We start from the raw sequence: 21,906 nt of genomic DNA, 5'->3' as shown, positions 1-21,906 counted from the left end.
GGATGTAGACATGCTTTTAGTAAACCCTACTGTGTGTATGTAGCTTTAATGCTAATGAGGTGTGACAAGAAACGCTACAGTGTTCTTTATCCACTATTTACATACACACCGTCACTCTTATCCAACGTGATACGTACCATATGTCTCATACAACAACGTAGCATTCAGGAGTGGGACAGGAGAATGCAAACATTAGCAACACCAGTATGGCCATATGTGACGCTAAAGTGCTAACATTGCACTCATATTTCAACATGGGCTCATGTAGCTTGGTGTGGGTCAGAGGTGCTATCATTTCCATGAGTGGGGGTGGGCATCGTTTGAATTTGAGCAGTTCCAATTCAGATTCCTCATTTCCATTCCGGTTCTTAACTTTCTCAATTCCGATTCTTTTGAGCGGTAGGGTGATAAAAGTTGGCGTGGTTTGAAGGAGGGCGCTAACCAAAGTCCTTGGGTGAAATGTCTCAATGGCTCCATGTTTTTTTAATGATAGGAGCTTTTAATGAGTGACTTTACTGTGACTTTCTCACAAGGCTGCTGTTCACCAGTGTGTACGTAAATACCAAACCACTGAGCTGAGTATACGATTAAACCCTTTTACTGGGAAAAGTACGAGATTAGTGTTGGGATGTTATGACTTTTTCTCATATTTGAAAAACTTTTGATGACTTTTTAAGTAGCAAGTTGTAATGTTACAACATTAAAGTCTTTTTGGAGGAAAATAGTCGTGATGTTACCACACTCAAGTCATTTTCAAGAAAAAAAGTTTTAAAATTTGACAACATTAAGTTGTAAAATAATAATTACAACATTCTTTTCTGGAAAAATGACTTTAGTGTTTATTTTTTTTGTCTCTTTTTTAGGATTTTGTTTTGAAATATAATTTTTTGTATGTTTTTACTTTTTACTGGAAAAATCTGACTTAGAGGCTTTAGTTTTGTGATGTTGTGACTTTTTTTCCTCACACAATTATGACAATATGTACAACCCCCCCCCCCCCCCCCCAAATTATTATTTTATTATTTTATTTTTATTATTATTTTATTTTTAATTAATATTTTTTTTGCACCGTTACAACTGTTTTTTGATAAAGTCCTGACACTTTAGTGTTGCTGACTTTACGATTACAACTTGAAAAGTCATGAAAAAGTCAGGTTTGGATTTGAAAAGAAGAGTTGGTGAAGGAGTTCCAGTGTTCTTGCGTCACGTTAGCAAAGCTGACAATTGTTTTGTCTTGCATGCCCTCCTCTGTGCTCCCCACCCCCACCCCTGTCGCTATGACAACCTCTGGTCCCCATTAGGCCGCCCTCCTGCGAGCCCCGCCCAGAGACAGGCGCTCTGATCTCCAGGACGTCCCATCTCTTCCCGTGCATGACCCGCATGACAGCGCACCCCTCAGCCCGCTCAGCCAGTCGTCCAGCGGCTACTTCTCCGCTAGCGTCTCCACGGCGACCCTGTCCGACGTCCTGCAGCCCTCGTCCTCCTCTTCCTCCCTGCTCGCCGCGGACGCCGCGTGTCCCGCCCGCCCCCCGCCCGCACCTACCCATCACAGTCGCGTGACCGCAGACCACTTCCTCTCCGAACAGAAGCCGCTCAGCTCGGGCGGAGGAGGAGGGCTCGTGGACGAGGAGGAGCGTTGTCGTGATGACACGGCGCCCGACTGGCTGACGGAGGGCGTCCACGTCTCCATCGGGAGCAGCAAGGCAGGGACGGTGCGCTACGTGGGAGTGACGCAGTTTGCGGAAGGCGTGTGGGTGGGAGTGGAGCTGGACTCCCCAGCGGGTAGGTCCACCAATCAGAAACAAAGCGCCCCGGATCGGAAGCCACCATCTTTGTCTTTGTGCTCCTTCAAGGTAAACACGACGGCTCGGTGGGAGGACATCGCTACTTTCAGTGTCGACCCGGACATGGCGTGCTGGTTCGCCCGGACCGCCTGTCCTGCCGAGATCGGAATGGCCGGCGGACGCAGGACAACGCCGCTCCGGGCAACGCCCCCGTCCTGAGAGGAGAGAACCGCAAATCCTGGAGCAGCTGAGCCTCGGAATTCTTTTTTTTTTCTTTTTTTTTTTTTCTTAAACCAAACTGAAGACATCTGACTCGTCCTCGTCTTCCTCCATCACGATTCCAAGCTGATTCGCTGCCGCGCTGGAGACGCCATCTTTGGTGGAAGGCACCGTGAAGACAGGAAGCAGTCGGTCGGAGGAAGTTTTAGCCTCCGAGCGGCGTCCCGCCCCCGATGCGCATGGTTGCAAACATGTCGAGCTTTTACCCAGAATGCTTTGCGGCAGCCTCCCTCCACCTTCTGGCTTCTCCCACCACGTGCCTTCACCACCAACCCGCCGCTCGTCTTCGTACTGCCGTGGGGTTCGGCGTGAGAGGAGCGCTTCGTGCCGCACGTGAGGTGATCTCAGGGACTGTGAGGGGGCGCATGCGTGTTTGCGTGGTGATGTACGCCGTCACTTTGTGTGCAATAAGTGGGATGGTGGCACGTGACGTCTGTGTGCCAACTGGATGTCGTGTTGGTTGATACAGTACGTGCGCGTTAGTTTTAAAGGAAATGATATGTCTTATTTTGAAAGAGGGAAGAGCTTCCTGGATGGTCTTGTTGTAGGAATGAAGTCAACAACAAAAAAACTTCTTGGTGAACATTCCACAGACTTCACCTTAGGATTTATTTATGGACGTCACTTCATCAGGTCTACTTCCTGGAGTTGAATAGGCTGCGCCCACTGCACAGGAAGTTGCACGATGGGAGGCGTAGGCTGCCGTGTTTGCATCACGACACGAAGCGAAGGTCGGGATCGTCGGGCTTTCACGTGTGACTTACAGTAAGTTTTTATCCTGATGACTCGTCACTGAGGCGGGTCAGTAAACACACACGCACACACAGAAATATGTGGATTAGTATCATCAGTCACATGCAGTTGGGAGGACTGTTAGGACCAGGCTGACCAGAAAAAAGTACAGTCGGAAATGACGGGGTGACAATCGGAAAAGTGTGAATTGGACTTGAAAGAAAGTTACAATATTTGACAACAAACTCGGGGGGGGGGGGGTATTTGATGACAAAAAAAAGTCAATTTTATGACAGTAGTTGTAATACAACAAAAGAGAAGTGGTGTGTTTGCCACTGGTTGTAGCGTCTCGACAAAAAAGTTGCAGTTTGACGAGAATTGTCACAAAGCCGCCATCACTTGAACCATGCGAGAAACGTGGGAATATTCCACCTTTTCACCTCATCAGCATCAAATCACGTCTTATAGGCACAGTTGGGATGCTTTGCCATGAAGTTGTATGACTTCCCCATCAGCAGTGTAGTACATCAACAGTCCCTTACCCCCCCACTTCATCCTGTGAGCCCACCAACACAGCGGAAGTACGTTCCTCATCATTGAAACGCGACCAGAACTGTGCTCATTGGATGAAGTGGGGGGGTACGTCACTGTTGATGGGGCAGTCATACAACGTCATGGCAACATCCCAACTGTGCCTTTCAGAATTTTTCAATGCGACTTTTTTTCTTGTCTTATGACTTGTTTTGAAAAATGTAATTTTATTTTGAAATAGCTTTTTTCTTGAAAAAAAATCAATCTTGTGACTTCTGCAGTCACAATTTTTCATTTTGATTTTGATGTAACCTTACAAGTTTTTTCTCACATCATTGCCTTTCCCCCACCAAAGGGACATAACATGTAACATTCCGATGTTTGTTTTAACAGTTGTTACATTTGTTTTTCTTGTAACATTACAACTTTTTTCTTAAAAAGTCATGCATGACGTTTTTTCCTCATTACATTTTTCTTGACAACAAATATAACTTTTTAGAAACTTCTGACGTAAGTGTAGTAACGTTCATATTGCGATATTTTTCTGAAAAAATACGACTTTCGTGTCGGAGCGTTGCAACTTTTTCTTTAGAACATTGCGACTTTTTTTCCCTCCACAAAAATGACTTTGTGCATCATTACAACTTTTTACTTAAAAAGTCGTGACACGATGATTTTGTTATCATTATGCATTTTTTTATGAAAAACGCCTTCAGTCTAAAACAAACGTGTGCGACTTCTCAGAAGTACACATTTTTTCTTGAAAATAATGACTTTAGTTTTGTGACATTGTGACTGTTTTTCATACCATGAGGATGTTTCCCCTCAGCAAATGCAACTTTATTGATGTCAATTTATGACTTTTTTTGTTGTTGAGAAAATGATTTAAGTGTCGTAACAATTACGACTTTTTCCTCTAAGAACAGAACTTTATTGACATAACCTTACCACTGACTTACCTTACCACTATTCTACATCACAACTTTGTTCCTCCACAAAACATGACTTTTAATGTTGTAACATTTCAACTTTTTTCTCATAGAGATGTGATTTTTTTTTATGGTTTTCTCATCAAATTTTTCTTGACAAATGACTACAATGTACGAAAAAGGTTTACGACATTTTTCCTCAAACTTTTTTCTTGAACATAATGAGTAGTTTTGTGACATTGCGTCTTTTTTCATACAATTATGACTTTTTCCGTCAACAGAGAACTTTAGTGACGTAGCCTTATGTTGAAATTATGACTTTAGTCTCGTAAATCACAGCCTTTTTTTGTCAAATTACGTTTTCCTAGAGAAATATGTCTACTGTCGTAACGTTACGTCAACATTTTCCTTGTAAAATATGACTTGTGTTGTAACGTTATTACCACATTTTTTCCTAAAATATGACAAAAACGTCATGTTGCAACGTTTTTGTCATATGACATTTTTTAAAGAAAAATATGACTAGTGTCTTAACGTTAATACATTTTTCTTGTAAAAATATGACTTTAGTGTCATAATGTTACAACTTTTTTGTCATATTCCAACATTTTTTAAGAAAAATATGATTTTGGTGTCGTAACGTTATGACATTTTTCTCGTAAAATATGACTTTATAGTGTCGTAACTTTTGTGTCATTCCGTCATTTTTCTCATAATTTGCATGTTACAAGTTTTCTGTCATATTCCGACATTTCAAGGAAAAATGACTTGCGTGTGGTAACATTATTTCTCGTAAAGTATGTCTTTGTCGTAATGTTAGAACTCTTTTCATATTACAACATTTTTCTAGTAAAAAAAAAATGACTTCAGTGTCGTTTTTCGGTCTTATTCTGACTTTGTTCCTGCAAAAAACAGGACTTTACATAACGATTTCATCCTTGCGTATCGTAGCGTTGCATAACAAATTTTGGGGGATGGGGGGGTTGTTGGTGGAGTGGCCCTAACAGTCCTTAAAAAAAAAAAAAAAAAAAGAGCCTTGAGTAGCGCTGTCATGTGACTGCACACAGTCCCCGCCGTACGCGGACATTAGCAGGTATTTCATCCAGAAATAATCCACGTGCTTCGTACAAGCAACACGTTTGGTGAAGTCTTGTTTTTATTGTTGTCTTGTTTTATTTTGGGAAAAAAAAAACAAATTGCACATGTGATTCCATGAATAATTGCTGCTATTAGCACTGTACAGTCGCGCTCGTCTACACGAAAAATTACCATAGTTTGTCCTTTTTAACGCCCGAGGAGGAAGATGATGATAATGTTGGACAAGGCACTTTGTCATGTGAGGGAAAATAGAAGGTTGAATATCATTGGTCCACTGATTGATTGATGATTAGCAAGATGGTTGGTTAGTGCAGGTGCCTGACGGCGTGTTGTTACGTTGGAAAGGATTTTAGGACGTTTGTGGCATAAAGAAAAGGAGTGTGTGTGTGTGTGTGTGCGTGCGAGAGATATTTTACTTCAAGTTGGAATGCGAACGCCTCATGAAACTTTTTCAAAAGAGAAAGAAGTCATCAGTTCTTACTGCAACGAGAGGTCGCCCCCTGCTGGCTACTCGTAGTGCCGCGGGTGGTTTTGGAACGCCCACTGGCTGCACTCGTCCGGATGTTTTTTATTTTGTTCCTCTCATATCAATGTTTCCACTTCATTTGCACAAAAAAGTGAGCGCTTCGCTTTTAAAGTCGTACAAAATCATTTTTTTTTATTTCTGATGCTGTTGATGATGGCTTTGTGGCCGAGATGACTCGGCAATGTTCTTTGCCACAGGTTCCTTTTCTTTGAGGTGATTACACCGGTTTGGAAAGCGTTCGTCCCCGCAGGCCTCCGCCAAGGCCCAGCAGACACTTTGTCTGCATGAATGATGTCAGTAACTTTCACGTAGATGTCCAAATAAGTATGCTTAACATCTGCCTTGGGGGAGGTCTGTTTTGAGGGCAACTACATGTACGCCTGTTTGTATTTATTTCCTTTAATTATTCATCACTTTTATGGTTTCTTGTCTGTTCGCCACCGTGGCGCCCTCGGGCGGCCGCCGTCAAGAAGGCAGGTTGACAGCATTTTTGAAAGCGTGCATGTAGTTTGAGAGTTTGACTGCTTTTACTACCTCTTTTCTTCTTCTCCTCCCTTGAGGCCTTTTTATTTCCAGCTACCAAGTTACTTATTGTGTTCTCAACAAGCGCAATTAAGCAATACAATCCTAACTACTAGCACTAATTACTTGTTGCTAACGTTTATTTCATGTTCATTTTTGGTGGCAAACATACCTATCATATCTGTGTGTGTGTGTGTGTGTGTGTGTGTGTGTGCGTGCACGTGGATGCGTCGAAGAATCTTGAGCACAGAGTTTTTAGATCATAATTTAATTGTTTTATGTCACTATGCTGCAATCCAAAGAGAAAGTGTGTATTATATACAATTCAACATTTATCTTTTTTTTTGTATCATCCAAACAATAATCTGGTAAGAAAAAAATAAATAAAAAAGAGTGACAGTATTGTGTTTGTTTTGAAGTGCATTACATTTAAATTATATATTTTAGTATACCATTTTATTATACATCATTTAAAAATCTATAGAATATTATTTCTATGTACTGTATGTGGTTTCAATTTGATGATGTGGCTCAGCTGTGGAAATTAAAACTCAAAACAACAAGCAGTAAAAATGCCATCATTAAGTGTAATTACCTTTTAATTCCCTTTGGAAATAAAATAAGAAAAACAGCATTAAAAACTCAGTTGAAAGTAACAAAACTGTTTTTTTCCAACAGTCCATCAAGCATCCAAACAAGGCACTAATGCTGAAATATTCTACAGATATTTTTATAAAACAATCTGAGCGTTGAACATCTTAAAACTAAAAACATGGAGAAACTTTTTAGACACGACAAACATTTAGACTTGAGTTTTTTTCCGTGATAATGGAAGCTCAAATGGTTAACATGTTGCTTTCAGGGACTGTGGGAAAACAGACACTCGTTTCAGTTCACCATTTTGTTGTCTTTAAAAACAGATGAACGCTCGTACAATTGAAGCTGCTCTAAATAATCTCGTAACGGCGTGACGGGACGAGGAAGGATTCTGCTCGGCAGATTGGCGACAGCTCAGCTGCCATTAAAGCTAAAACAAACCCACAAAACTCATCTCCAGAAAGAAGTTGACAATATAAGAAGTCATTTTACTAAATTACATTCTGAATTTTTGAATTTTTTGAATGAACTCATATTATTACTATTTAAAAGAATGCCAGTTTACCAACATAAAAAATTGACATTTTTCTCATGTTACAAATTTTTCTGCCCCCCAAAATGACAATTACCGTAACGTGCAACACCGCAGAAAAACTATTTGGAATTTCACAAAGACGTCACAATAAATGTAATCGGTTGCTTCGTTAATTGTTCATTTTAAAAGAGAAAAGAATGACATTTAAATTTACGAGAATAAAGTCAAACATTTCAAAGTCGGACTTCATTCCTGTAACATTTCAACATTTTTCTCCGATTCCCAATTTTCTAATTTCTCATTTCTTAAATACAGTTTTGTGACTTTTTTCCCATGCAATTACAACTTTGTCCTGAGTATCACCAAAAAACATAAATGTAGTTTTTATTCACGTTAATTAACATCATTGTGTTAACAGTATGACTCTGGCCTCGTGTCACTGTGACTTTTTCTTGGGGGGAAAAATATGCCATTTTCCTTCAATAATGGAGTGCTGGGACACATGAAGGAAACAAGAACAATAATGTCGTACATTTGCGAGAATAAAGTAGTAAATTTAACGAGAATGTTGTAAATCTACCAGAATAAAGTGTAAATTTACAAGAAAAAAATAGTCATAATAGGAGAATAAAGTCGAACATTTACAAGAATTAAAGTTATAAATTTATCAGAAGAAACTTGTAATTTTACGAGAATAAAGTTGTAAATTTGAGGGAAAAAAATTGTCATATGAGAATAATCTCGTAAATCTACAAGAATAAAATTGTACATTTATAAGAAACAACTCGTCATATTAGGAGAATGAAGTTGCAAATTTACAGGAAAACACTCGTCATATTAGAATGAATTTAGGAGAAAAACCTGTTCCAGGCATTGCCTGAGACGGCTGTGAAAAGGAAGGATTTACGGCATGTGGAGGGGGGCTGGGGAAGGAAGGCGGAAGTGACAAGTGCTAGCTAGCCATGCTAATCCATGCTGCCACGTTCTAAAGCAAAGAGGAAGGTTTCCTTGCTTCCTGAAGAGCTGTGCTCTATTTCCCTCTGACATGTACAACACCTAATACCACCACTTTATTCTCCTAATCTTACCACTTGTTACTCGTAAATTCACGACTTTATCCTGAAACGTTTCGTCATAAACGGATTTGCATTTAAAAAGGACGCCAGGCTCAGATTTGAGTGTCGCTAATAAGAAAGGGGCGGGCTCTGGCAGCGTGTGGGCGTGGGTGACTGACGTACAGCTGGAAGCTGGTCGCGTGAGGTACTTGCGGTAGTTTTGATAAAAGTCAACAAAATAAGGCACTTGAACAGAAATTCATGGCTGAGAGTTGAAATGGTGGATGACAGTCAATGAGGCGCGTAACTCTGCCGCCCTCTGGTGGACAAACGATAGTAATGCAACTTTTGTACCGCCAATGGCTCCGTGTTGGGGGTACGGTATTGCGATTTATTTGAGCCGTTAGTATTATTATTAGCTTAGCTTAGCATTCCTGCTACATGTGGCCGACTGCCAAAGCACCTTAAACAAGAAATAAACGTGTTTAAACACACGGCAGAAGATGAAAAACGGCATTCTGGAGTAGTTTTACACATGAACACACGTAGACGGCCAAAATGAATATAAAGTCCATTTTCAAGGTAACACTTTGGCTAATGCTTCAGTCGCTGGAAGCTTATTTTGTTAATAGTATAAAAAGGTACGTAGAGTATATACAGTAGAGTAGAGTACAAGGCTATGCTCATGATAAATACTATATAATCATACAAGCATGTTCGTGTTATGGACGCAAAGAAAGGCTCTAAATACGTGCACGTGTGTGTTTGCTGCACTTTTAAAGTTTATTTGTGCAGCTAAATGTATTTGATGGCTTGAGTTCAGATTCAAAGAAAATATTTCATTTTAATTTATGAGGAAGATAACGGATTGAAATACAATTTCTTAATTTCTAGCACTTAACATTATTTTTTTTTATTATAAAAAAGTTCAAAAAAATTAATAACAGCACAGAATTGATCAAATTGATTAAATTATATTGACAATATTTTAAAAAATGTTGAAGAGCAACAGTCTTAGTATGTTAATCCTTTTTTTCCATCAATTTTCATTAGAATTATTTTCAAACACAAGTGATATTTTATTTCCGGTTGTCGCTACTTGAAAAAAAAAAAAAAGATGAAACAGAATTCTGGAAGAAGTTGTCATTTCCCCAGAAAAAAAGCACATATTAGAAGTAACGTCAATATGTATCCTTTTTTAAATGACATTTTTGCTCATTTAAGTTGCTTTAATGGGAATTTTGACATTTCCCATGAATATAGCAACTCCGTTCTTTCCTCTAAAATAAAAAGTATATTAATTCTGCTAATACAACTTTTTCCCCATAATATTATGCTTTTTTTGTAATTTTACTACATTGTTGCTGTTATTAGTTTCTGCTAAAAGAAAAAAAGCATTTCTTTGCTTCCATGATGAGCTTATTTGGGGGCGGAGTTCCTTGGTCAGGTCACATGATCCAACCGTATGATACCCCAAGTAGATGTTTTCATTATGAATTTGAGGCTGCCAAGTTGTGATCACAGTGAAGACGGGACCCTCGTGGGGGTTCTTCAGTCATGAGGGGAACGTTAGAACCTCCATTTGCTCTTAAAATGGCGGAGGAGGAGGGAGGGGTTATGAGGTATCAATCTGCATTAGTATGAGTACACTGTGACCCTGCCCCCCTTCAGTCATCCTCCATCACCTCTGTCTTGACGTGATTAACCTCACTCTGCCCCGCCCCCTCGACCTGATTGACAGCCGCCGTGTCCAAACAGGCGGCATCTCGGGGCTCGGCCAGCATGCTGCGGGTGGCGGCCTCGTCCTGGAGGGAGGGTGAAGGGGGCGACCAGGACACGCCCGCCCCAGAAAGGAAGGAGCGGGCAATCACGGCGCCACCCCTCTGCTGCCCGGACACACCTCCTCGGGCGGCCAGGGTGGCCAACCAGCTGGGGAGCAGTGTGGGAACCTGTCGTCGGGAGAGAGAGGGGGGGGAGTGGAGGGTCGCTTCCTGCGAGGTCGCGTGATGGTGGGCGGGTCCTACCTGGGCGGACGATGACAGGTCGGCTCGAGCAAAGGCAAACGGCCGGGCGGCGACTCGCTTGTCAAACAAAGACACGTCACAACTCTGAAACGTCACAAACCATGCATGACAGGGCTAATGCTAATGCTGAGGCTAATGCTAAGGATGGAGCTTAGGCTCGAGCTAATGCTAAAGCTTAGGCTAAGGCTAATGGTAATGCTAAAGCTCAAGTTGAGAAAAAAAATCCATCATTCGATGGAAAAAAAGTAAATGCAAACAAAATAAACAATATTTTTTTAGAAATGGTGGGCTACCCTCCGTGAATCACCACCTTACCGTGGTGGAGGGGTTTGTGTGCCCGAGTGATCCTAGGAGCTATGTTGTCTGGGGCTTTATGCCCCTGGTAGGGTCTCCCAAGGCAAACAGGTCCTGGGTGACGGGCCAGACCAAGAGTGATTCAGAAGACCCGTATGAATAAACACACGAGGAGAGACCGCACCTCGCCCGGAAGTGGGATACCGGGGCCTCACCCTGGAGCCAGGCCTGGGGGAGGGGCTCGCAGGCAAGCGTCTGGTGGTCGGGCTTTCACCCGTGGGACCCGGCCGGGCTCAGCCCGAAGAAGCCACACGGGATCTCCCCCCAGTAGACCCACCACCTGCGGGGGCAAGCATAAGGGTCCGGTGCATTGCGTTTTGCGTGGAGGTCAAGGGCGGGCACCTAGGCGACCTGGTCTTCGGCGGCCAAATCTGGTTCTTGGGACATGGAACGTCACTTCTCTGGCGGGGAAGGAGCCCGAACTTGTAAGAGAGGTTGAGACATTCCGACTAGATATAGTCGGACTCACCTCGACCCACAGTTTGGGTTCTGGATCCAAACTCTTCGAGAGGGGCTGGACCTTGTTCTACTCTGGAGTTGCTGCAGGGGAGAGGCGGCGAGCTGGTGTGGGCTTATTAATAGCCCCCCGGCTCGGTACCTCTGTGTTGGAGTCATCCCCGGTGAACGAGAGGGTCATTTCCCTACGCCTTCGGGTTGGTGAAAGGGTCCTGACTGTCGTTTGTGCGTACGCGCCAAACGGCAGTTCAGAGTACCCAGCCTTCCTGGAGTCCATCAGAGGGGTGCTGGAGAGCACCCCAACTGGTGACTCTGTCGTTTTACTGGGAGACTTCAACACCCATGTGGGCAATGACAGTGTGACCTGGAGGGGCGTGATTGGGAGGAACGGCCTCCCCGATCTGAACCCGTGCGGTGTGATGTTGTTGGACTTCTGTGCGAACCACAGTTTGTCCATCACAAACACCATGTTCCAGCATAAGGATGTCCATAAGTGCACATGGCACCAGGACACCCTAGGCCGCAGGTCTATGATCGACTTTGTAGTCGTATCATCAGACCTGCGTCCGCATGTTTTGGACACACGGGTAAAGAGAGGGGCTGAGCTGTCAACTGATCACCACCTGGTGATGAGTTGAATTAGATGGCGGCGGTGGATGCCGGACAGACCCGGGAGACCCAAACGTGTAGTGAGGGTGTGCTGGGAACGTTTGGCAGAGTCTCCTGTTCGTGGAGTCAGCTCTCACCTCCGGCAGAGCTTCTCCTGCATCCCGGGGGAGGATGAGGATATCGAATCCGAATGGGCTCTATTCCGTGCCTCCATTGCTGAGGCAGCCGATCGGAGCTGCGGCCGCAAGGTGGTCGGTGCCAGTCGTGGCGGCAAGCCCCGAACCCGATGGTGGACACCGGAGGTCAGGGCTGCCGTCAAGCTGAAGAAGGAGTCCTATCGAGCATGGATGGCTTGTGGGACCCCTGATGCAGCTGACGGGTACCGGCAGGCCAAGCGGCACGCGGCTTCGGCGGTGGTCGAGGCAAAAACTCGGGTGTGGGAGGAGTTCGGTGAGGCCATGGAACACGACTTTCGGTCGGCCTCGAAGAGGTTCTGGCAAACCGTCCGGCGCCTCAGAAAGGGGAAGCAGTGCCCGGTCCACACTGTTTACAGTGGGGACGGGAGCCTGCTGACCTCGACTGAGGATATAGTTGGGCGGTGGAAGGAATACTTTGAGGCCCTTCTCAATCCCACTGACATACCTTCCATAGAGGAAGCAGAGACTGAGGATACGAACGCGGACAGTTCCATCACCGTGGCTGAGGTATCTGGGGTAGTCAAAATGCTCCCCAGTGGCAAAGCTCCGGGGGTGGACGAGTTTCGCCCTGAATTCCTTAAGGCTCTGGATGTTGCGGGACTGTCTTGGCTGACACGTCTCTTCAACATTGCGTGGAAGTCGGGAACAGTACCTCTGGATTGGCAGACTGGGGTGGTGGTCCCCCTTTTCAAGAAGGGTGACCGGAGGGTGTGTTTCAACTATAGGGGGATAACACTCCTCAGCCTCCCTGGGAAAGTCTATTCCAGGGTGCTGGAGAGAAGGGTACGACCCTTAATCGAACCTCGGCTACAGGAGGTGCAATGTGGTTTTCGTCCTGGTCGCGGAACACTGGACCAGCTCTACACCCTTGCAAGGGTCCTGGAGGGTACTTGGGAGTTTGCCCAACCGGTCTACATGTGCTTTGTGGACCTGGAAAAGGCATTCGACCGTGTCCCTCGCGGTGTCCTGTGGGGGGTGCTCCGGGAGTATGTGATTGTTGGCGCGCTACTACGTGCCATTCAGTCCTTGTACCACCGGAGCAGGAGCCTGGTTCGCATTGACAGTAGTAAGTCAAGCCTGTTTCCGGTGAACGTTGGCCCCCGCCAAGGCTGCCCTTTGTCACCGATTCTGTTTATAATGTTCATGGACAGAATTTCTAGGCGCAGCCAAGGTGTCGAGGGAGTCCAGTTCGGGGGCACTAGGATCTCATCTCTGCTATTTGCAGACGATGTGGTCCTGATGGCCTCATCGGGCTGTGACCTGCAGCGTTTACTGGGACGGTTTGCATCTGAGTGTGAAGCTTCTGGGATGAGACTCAGCACCTCCAAATCCGAGGCCATGGTTCTCAGTCGGAAAAGGGTGGATTGCTCCCTCCGGGTTGGGAATGAGGTCCTGCCCCAGGTGGAGGAGTTCAAGTATCTCGGGGTCTTGTTCACGAGTGAGGGAAGGTTGGAGCGTGAGGTCGATAGGCGGATCGGCGCAGCGTCTGCAGTAATGTGGTCGCTGTACCGGACCGTCGTGGTGAAGAGAGAGCTGAGCCGGAAGGCAAAGCTCTCAATTTACCGTTCGATCTATGTTCCCACCCTCACCTATGGTCATGAGCTTTGGGTCATGACCGAAAGAACGAGATCGCGGATACAAGCGGCTGAAATGAGTTTTCTTCGTAGGGTAGCGGGACTCACCCTAAGAGACAGGGTGAGGAGCTCGGTTATCCGGGAGGAGCTCAGAGTAGAGCCGCTGCTCCTTCACATCGAGAGGAGCCAGATGAGGTGGCTCGGGCATCTAGTCCGGATGCCTCCCGGGCGCCTCCCTGGTGAGGTGTTTCGGGCATGCCCAGCCGGGAGAAGGCCCCGGGGAAGACCTAGGACACGCTGGAGGGATTATGTCTCACAGCTGGCCTGGGAACGCCTTGGTGTCCTCCCGGTGGAGCTGGAGGAGGTGGTCGGGGACCGGGAAGTCTGGGCTTCCCTACTGAGACTGCTGCCCCCGCGACCCGGACCCGGATAAGCGGAGGAAAATGGAATGGAATGGAATGGTGGGCTACGACAAGGGCGGGGGTCGGTGCTTGGGTTATGGTTGGCGCTTGGGTTAGCATGAGCGCTTAGGGCAAATGATAGGACGTCAGTTGGGGTTAGCATCAGTGTGAGGGTTAGCATTGCGGTACAGGGTGGGAGCTGTGGTTATGCTAACGTAAATGTCAATCAAACCAAAGCATCCTTCCACTCTCAGCAGAGGTAAACGTTCCCTTGCGTTTGTTTACCTGCTCAGGGAAGTCGTTGCCGTCCACCTCGTCGCTGTTGGACTGACCTCCCGGGCTTTGGACATCGATGCCGTGGCTCTCCAAGATGGTTGCTTCTTCAAGACACACAAACGTTACTCACAGCTTCTGGACGTGATGAGAAAATGTATTTGTGGCGGGCCTTTACCGATGCTGGCTCGCCTCTTAAGGTCTTTGCGGCGGTTAGCGAACCAGTTGTAGACCTTCAGGGACGTCACCTTCTCAAAGTCTAGCAGCTTCTTTCCTGCAGGCCACATGAAGAAGCACAAGCGCACGTGTTGCTCTGCCTGGAGGCCAAGGACCGTGAGGGGGGGTGCCACCTTCACCCACCTGCTTGCCGAATGACGCCGTTGCAGGCGGAGGAAATCTCCTCCCGCTTGGCTTCATCTGGATATTGGTTGTCACTGAAGTAGCTGGCACGCGCGTGCACACACGCGCACGTTACACACGAGTAGGGAAAGGAGTTACTCTATCTTCAGCGACTCTTTACCTCTCCATGACAGCCAGGCACTCCTTCTTCCAGGTGAATCGGTTCCCCCGTCGCAGGCGGAAGGCCCCGGGGGTGGGGGCGAAAGTGGGCGTGGCTTGGTGCCAGTCCATCACGTCCTCCAGCGCCAGCGGGGCAGCTCGCAGGGCCAGCGTAGCGCCTGGCCGCAGAAAAGCAACCCAACAACGAGTTCACTAGCAAGAACAGCCCACAGCCTCATCATGACCAAGAAAGACGAAATAGCTGGGGAAAAAACAGCTGTCATTTTAGAAGAATACATTCAAAACGGTTGCAAAATAAGAGCGTAATGTCGGAATGTTGTCAGGAAAAATCATCTTGATATCAAAGTTGAAATGTGAAAGAAAAATGGGCTTTGGAAGTCGTGACGTGACAAACAGAACAACAAAAAAAGTTGGAATTTTTGGAAAATAAGATGGTGGAGAAAGTTCTAGTGTTCCAAGAATAAAGTCAAAGTTAGAAGATGACAATTTACAAGAAGAAAAACAGCAGAAATGGGGAAAAACAGCTGCAATTTTATGAGAATAAAGTCAAAATACGACGAGAAAATAGTCGTGTTCTGAAGAGAAAAAAAGTCACTATTTTACAAGAAGGAAAAATAATCACATTTTAGTCGACAAAAAAGAGCAAAACTAAACCAAGTTGGCATTTTTGGATCATTCGGTTGGGAAAACGAAGTGAAGTGAGACTGATGGGAATAAAGTCAGAATGACAAAGAACAAAGTTGAAACGGTTGACAAAAAACAGTAGAAATGGGAAAAAAAAACGGTTGTCGTTTTATGAAAACAATGTCAAAACATTGAGAGACAAAAGTCAAAATTGAAGGAGGATGTTTTCTAAGTCAGAAGAAAATGTACAGGAAAGAAAGAAAAAAACAACAAACAACTCATTTGAACGGAAAAAAGTCAATCCAGTTGTCACTTTTGGATGATTAGGTTGGGAAGAAAGTCATCATATTGCAAGAGAAAAGTAACAAAGATGATTTTAGAAGACAATTGAAGCATTTGAATAATTTAAAAACAACAAAGTTGAGATAAACTCATTCAATCCCAGACATTTTTCAAAATTCAGCCCTTTCAGTAGCGCCCATTTGGACTGATCTTTCAAGGCCCACAGATGATTGTGTTGTATGGTTGTAGAAACATGGAACCTACCTAAAGAAAGATCACACGCCCGTCTTTCATCAGGAAAAGAAGTGTGTTTGTACCTTTTAGCGTTCTTTAGTAACCAGCAGTAGAACATAGGTACGTTTCAGGGAAATATTTATATATATTATATAATATATTTATATTCTATTAGCCTATATATATATATATATGTATGTATGTGTATGTATGTACATATATATGTGTATATGTATATATTTTTTTTTACAATGATGTGCATTACAGTAACTTTGATTCTATTCACTATCATGGATAATCATTTCATTACTACAGTTATGTGTGACTGTTTCAATGCGGTATTATCATGGTGATCACTATCATAATTCATCATTTCATGACTGCTATTGTGTGCGACTGTTTCAATGCAGTATTGTCATTGTGATCACTGTCATAGTTCATCATTTCATGACTGCTATTATGTCTGATTGTCATTGACAGCTTTGTCATTGTGGTTGTTGATATTGATTTGTCCTTTATCCTTGTTCGTCTTTATAGTTGTCACGGACATTTATTTGCTGATGTCGTTCTGTATGTTTCTGTTGTTCTGTCACAATTGTTGTTGTTGCTGCTGTTGTCCTTGTCTCTCTTTTTTTTGTTTTTGTCCCCTCCCCCCCTGTTTCCTTTTCTCTTCTTCTCTGTCCCCTCCTGCTCCGGTAAAATAAATAAATAAATAAATATATATATATATATATATATATATATATATATATATTCTATTAGCCTGCAGTTGCATCGTCACCTCTTTTTGCCTCCCACGCAAAAAAAAAACGTAAGAGACGTATAAAAAGGTGTTTGGGATGGGGCGTTGGGGTTTCTAAAAAGGTCTCTGGTATTGAATGAGTTCTTCCTTGAAAGGTTAGCAACTTCTTTACCAGGGTTGGTCTTCTCCAGTTGATACCAGCGGAAGAAGGCTCGTTTCTTCTGCTCGCTCAGGTCCGATCCTTGCTGGATGAGCCAGTGGGAGATGCGACTCTGACTGATTCCTGCAGGGGGGAGCGGGTAAGCGAGCGAGTGGTTTGTTTGCAGAGGACGAGGACGCCGGAGACACCTACCCGTCACCTGGGCCACCACGGCTTGAGAGATGCGCCTGTTGGCCAGGAAGGACTTGATCTCCTCCTTGATCAGCGCGCTGTCCCTCCTGCAAGCACACACACTGAAGTACCCGCTTGGCAGCGATACGGCATAATATGTGAACGATACCCCAATCCTACCCGTATTAGCTTGTTAGCCAGTGCTTTTCTGCTCTTATTGGACACTCAATCATGAAAGCATGTATAACTCTCTCACTAAAAGCACTCGCATGGGGCTCCGTCTTGCTTGGGACGTTTTAAAAAACCCACAAAAAGACTTTTCATCTCCCAAAGCGTCCATAAAAATGAGTCGATGAGATCATCAAGAGTAAACACACACAGGAGCGTTCCCATCTTACCTCATCAGGTCCTCCACCTTTTCATCCATATCAAGGTCTTCTTCGCCCGTATCAAAGCCGTAGCCCGGCGCCGCCACGCCCAGGGGCGACAGCTTCCCATTGGAGTGAGCTACTGTCGCCATGGCGACGGGCGAGGCTACGGTGAGCGGAAGGAGGAGGGCACCGCCGTCGAAGGCGTCGCCACTCGGCGACAGTCTGCCGTCGGTCAAGTCGGTCTGAGTGGCGCAGGATGTCACGGAGGAGGTGGCCGCCATGGAAGACGAAGGCGGTTTGTGGCTCAAGGAGGAGTTAGCACGGGGGCGAGCCAGGTGGTCCAGGGCGTCCAGGGCGTGGACCACCTCAACCTGCTTGATGCCAGTCCTCCTGAGCCGCTGGAGGAGGTTGATCTGCTCGATGGTGAAACGAGGCTCCTCACACTGCTGGAACATCCTAGCAGCAAAACACAAACGTACACATCAGGTGTCTCAGATGGTCCTCAAGAAGAACATGGTGGACTAGGACTTGATGACTTGAGGTTTCAGCATGAAAAGGGATCATGCGTGTACTTATTAGCGCCGCCAAGCGCATCCCCGAGGTTGTTTTATCTGTTTGTTGGCTTGTGTTCAAGATAACTTGAAAACTTGTGAATGGATTAGGACGACATTTTCAGGAATTGTGGGAAATGGGATATGGAAGAACTGATTCTATTTTGGGGGCGATTCGGATCACCAACTGCATCCAGGATTTTTTTTAAAGGATTCTTTAAAATTGCGAGATAGGCCCATTTTCACCATTTATGCATATAACTCCACAAAAAAATGGTCAGAGCACTTGTTTGGGATATTTAGCCTTCCTGGTACATTGCACTATCATGCTAGGTGTTAGCATGCTAATGTTAGCATACTAGCATTTTTTCCTATTTTCAGGGCTACACATATATAAACACTTACCACTATCATGCTCGGTGTTACCGTGTTAGCATTGCTAGCATGCTAATATTAGCATAGTAGCATTTTTAGCTGTTTTCATGGGTAGACACTTACATGAACACTTTGCACTATCATGCTAAGTGTTAGCATGCTAACATTAGCATAGTAGCATTTTTAGCCATTTTCATAGGTAGACCATTATGCTCGGTCTTAGCATGTTAACATGCTAACATGAGCATACTACCATTTTTGCAATTTTCATAAATGTGAACTTAGACACTAACCGCTATGATGCTAGGTGTTAACATGCTAACATAATTATACTAACTAACATTTATAGCATTTTCAGAGGTAGTCACTTAGACAGTGTGTTACCATGCTAATGTTAGCATGTTTAACATTCCTTAAGTCATTCAAACCCTTCCATGGTATGTTTTCATGGTCAAGGAATGTAAATATGTAGGTAGATAAAACAAATGTAGGACTAATATTTATGGTGTAAATCACAATGGGCGGAGGTCTGCACTCTTTTCTAGTTTTGTTTCGGTATTTACTTTATATATTTTTTCTATAAATGTTTATCTTATCTTTATTTTTATTTAGAATTTACATTTTTATGGAAAACGTCCCTTATTTTGGACATGCGGTATAGAAAATGAATGAATGCATGTTCCTTCATTCATGGAGGTGGTATGGTATAAAACCTTAAATCATTTTTTGCTGTGTTCTTTAAAAACATAACTGCATCAAGTATTTTGACTTGTTTAAAAAATAAAAATAAAAAGCACCTATGGATTTGGATATGGATGGAGTTTTCTTACATAAAAAGCTTGAGTGTAATGAGTAGCCATTTCATGAAGATTAAGACACATTTTCGTTTGAGATCCCGCTCTGTAAAACAGCGCAAGATCCACCCCGGTGGCATCTCGCCTTGAGGATGCGTGGATCCCCACTGTGCAGTGTGCAGCGGGAGAAGTGAGAGCAGAGGAGCTGAACACAAACGGAAAGGAGCCGACACGTCTCGTCTTTCCTTGCGCTGTACCTCCACAAAGGACGAGACGGGGGACAGGGCAAGGGAGTGAATGGACATTTCAGACAGTCGAGCGCCACGCTTTCCTCCCTCTGCGGCAGACGATGAGTCATGCTGTGACTCCTGTGTTCCTCCGTACCCGCTTACAGTTGGCATGAACCCGCCCCAAAATGAGCTCCCGACCCCAAGAGAGAACACAAAATGAGACATGCAAAGCCCCAGGGTAAGCTAACATTAGCATGTGAGTTTACTTACTGCTAACCAGATTAAGAGGATTACTATGTACGGTAAAAGGTGAAATTACTTTTTGGGGGTTTAGGGACCCCCAAAGAATGAATCTTTCTGTGAAGTCCAGCTGCACTAAAGAAGAGATCAACGTGACTTGAGGTTGTTTAACGGTTGTTCTTTCTTCTCCGTCAAACTGTATGTGTGTCTTTAGGCGGTGGCTCAACGCTCCGCAACAAGACCCGCTTGAAAGTGAAAGTAAACAGGTGATGAAGCGCGACACAACCTTTCTGCTGGCAGGAAACGGCTTTGGCCGATTGATCGAAGCATTACAGGCCTTTTGCTCGGGGAGGGAGGGGACGAAAGGTAAGCAAACACTGCCGTGGAGTGGCCAACTGAAGCAATGGAAAGGCCGACACGGGCCTTTAACACCTTTGAAGGTGTTAATAAATAAAAACACTAATTTGGAAAAAAGGGAAATATTTCTGAGACTAACTATTTCACTACATTTAGCTCTGTTGTTTGCTAAATTTTTATACAAGTTATTTTTTTACATTCGTAGTTATAAGAAGGGTTCAATACATGTTAGACATTTTTACTATATAAAAACAGAAAAATATTATTTGTTATTTTAAGCCCAATGTGTTAATACACCATGTTAATAAAATAATAACTGTACAGTCGCACACGCAAGGTTGTACTATGAAAAACTAAACCAACCAAGGCAAGATAAATGGGTTTTCAGGCGATATGCACACACAGGTCGAAAAAACCTCTAAAAACGACACCGGACTCCAAAGCTGAAGGCACAGCAACGAGGCAAGCTAACGTTAGCAATTGTGTTGACTTACTGCTGACCAGCCTACTGCATAGAAACCGTTTATCGCTGAATGTAGCTTTAATTTCCATGTTGAAATGATAGCCACTTATTTTTTGTTTTGTTTTACGCGACACTATAGCAGAAGTACATAATCACAGAAGGCGACATTTAATGGACATGTCACCTTTTATGACAGCTGACTCAAGCGTCGCTTTGACTGGCTCTACTTCATGGACTCACCTCATTCCAAACAACGTTGAAAAAGCAGCCGATTTAGTTGTCATCGAGTCCACCTTTGCACAATGTAGTAATGTCCATCATTTAGTGTCCGGGTGTGTTTCGTGGCCTATTCACGACAAGTCTTCAGACAAAACAGACTTTACAATAAAAGGTAAGCCAGGAATTCCGCAAAGACATGCACGGACAGGCGAAAGAGACGGGGGAAAAGTTAACATTGTGTTTAAATTCCAGCGTCTAGGTGAGCTACAAACACGCCGAATTAAAGGGGAACTTTTGATTAGTTATGAGCGACCGCTGGTATCAGTTGCGGAGATTGTATCTCACCAGGCGGGGCAAACACAGTAGGAGCGCAGAGTTTTTTCAAGGAGATTTCGGCCACCAGCGGGTGTAAGAAAACGTAGCGGGCGAATGGAAGCATCGACTTACCTTGTTTATTCCAGTCAAGAGGATGTTAGTTGTAACATGCGGCCTTTTTTGTCGGTACACTCGTATAATGTTGAGTTTTTACTTAAAAAAAAAAGTCTCATTTGGTTTCTATTTGGGCTTCAATCCACTGTCAGACAGACTCGCCTTTTGTCCACCAGACGTGTGCCATGTTGACTGCGCCGCATGGGACGATGGGAGTTGGAGTTTGGAATACTGTAGCACATATCACACAGTAGTACAGTATTTATGGTATGGAAAATAGCACATTTCTATTATAATACATTATAATTATAATTAATCAAAATATTATAATCAACAAATAAGTAATAAGGTCATGGAACATATAATTAAATCGCCTTAGAAATTATAAGATAACCATTAAATATGAAGAATAATAAAAATAAAATATAATAATAACAACACTAAAAATAAAACAAAAGAAAATAATAATTACCTTTAATGCAATCATTTCGGATACTATTTCACATTTTATGAATGAACCGCTGAATAAATGAAGTTAATTAATGACTTACGTTGACTGTATTTATTATGGGCATAAAACAATTGATGAATGAAATCTGTGAAAATAAATAATCTAGTCAGAAAAAATACAAAAATACACTGACTGAAATTCACAAATAGCTGTTGTGC

At 44.0% G+C, this 21,906-nt stretch overlaps 2 protein-coding genes across 12 annotated transcripts in view; one reads left to right on the top strand and one right to left on the bottom strand.

Annotated features, from left to right (window-relative positions):
• Positions 1-6,803, top strand: part of kif13ba (kinesin family member 13Ba) — a 61,509-nt gene extending 54,706 nt beyond the window's left edge. For 4 of the 6 annotated variants that reach the window (XM_054770534.1, XM_054770535.1, XM_054770536.1 and 1 more), the window contains one exon: positions 1,302-6,803. In XM_054770534.1, the coding sequence (XP_054626509.1) occupies positions 1,302-2,003 (702 nt within the window). In that variant the 3' untranslated portion in view covers positions 2,004-6,803. The remainder of the gene's footprint in view (positions 1-1,301) is intronic. The other 2 variants (XM_054770538.1, XM_054770540.1) reach the window with 2 other exon arrangements.
• On the bottom strand, positions 4,294-21,425 carry LOC129178375 (homeobox-containing protein 1-like). Of its 6 annotated transcripts, none has more exons than XM_054770560.1 (10): positions 20,830-21,091; positions 17,607-18,035; positions 17,230-17,315; positions 17,050-17,160; positions 14,997-15,153; positions 14,837-14,919; positions 14,655-14,750; positions 14,489-14,583; positions 10,613-10,669; positions 4,294-10,537 (listed from the first exon to the last, which is right to left on the bottom strand). In XM_054770560.1, the coding sequence occupies exons 1-10, from the start codon at positions 20,871-20,873 to the stop codon at positions 10,256-10,258; spliced, it is 1,440 nt and encodes a 479-aa protein (XP_054626535.1). In that variant the 5' UTR covers positions 20,874-21,091; the 3' UTR covers positions 4,294-10,255. The 6 variants fall into 6 exon arrangements, with proteins under 6 accessions (XP_054626535.1, XP_054626534.1, XP_054626533.1 ...); XM_054770559.1 differs by having other exon boundaries at positions 10,613-10,696; positions 20,830-21,090; XM_054770558.1 differs by lacking the exon at positions 20,830-21,091 and adding an exon at positions 21,256-21,425 and having other exon boundaries at positions 4,294-10,696.
• Between the last annotated feature and the right edge of the window lie 481 nt (positions 21,426-21,906).

Source organism: Dunckerocampus dactyliophorus, chromosome 3 (assembly GCF_027744805.1).
Source record: "Dunckerocampus dactyliophorus isolate RoL2022-P2 chromosome 3, RoL_Ddac_1.1, whole genome shotgun sequence".
In the NCBI taxonomy this organism is placed as follows: domain Eukaryota; kingdom Metazoa; phylum Chordata; class Actinopteri; order Syngnathiformes; family Syngnathidae; genus Dunckerocampus; species Dunckerocampus dactyliophorus.
Note: the sequence above shows the minus strand (reverse complement) of the source record. Positions and strands in the feature narration are given on the sequence as shown.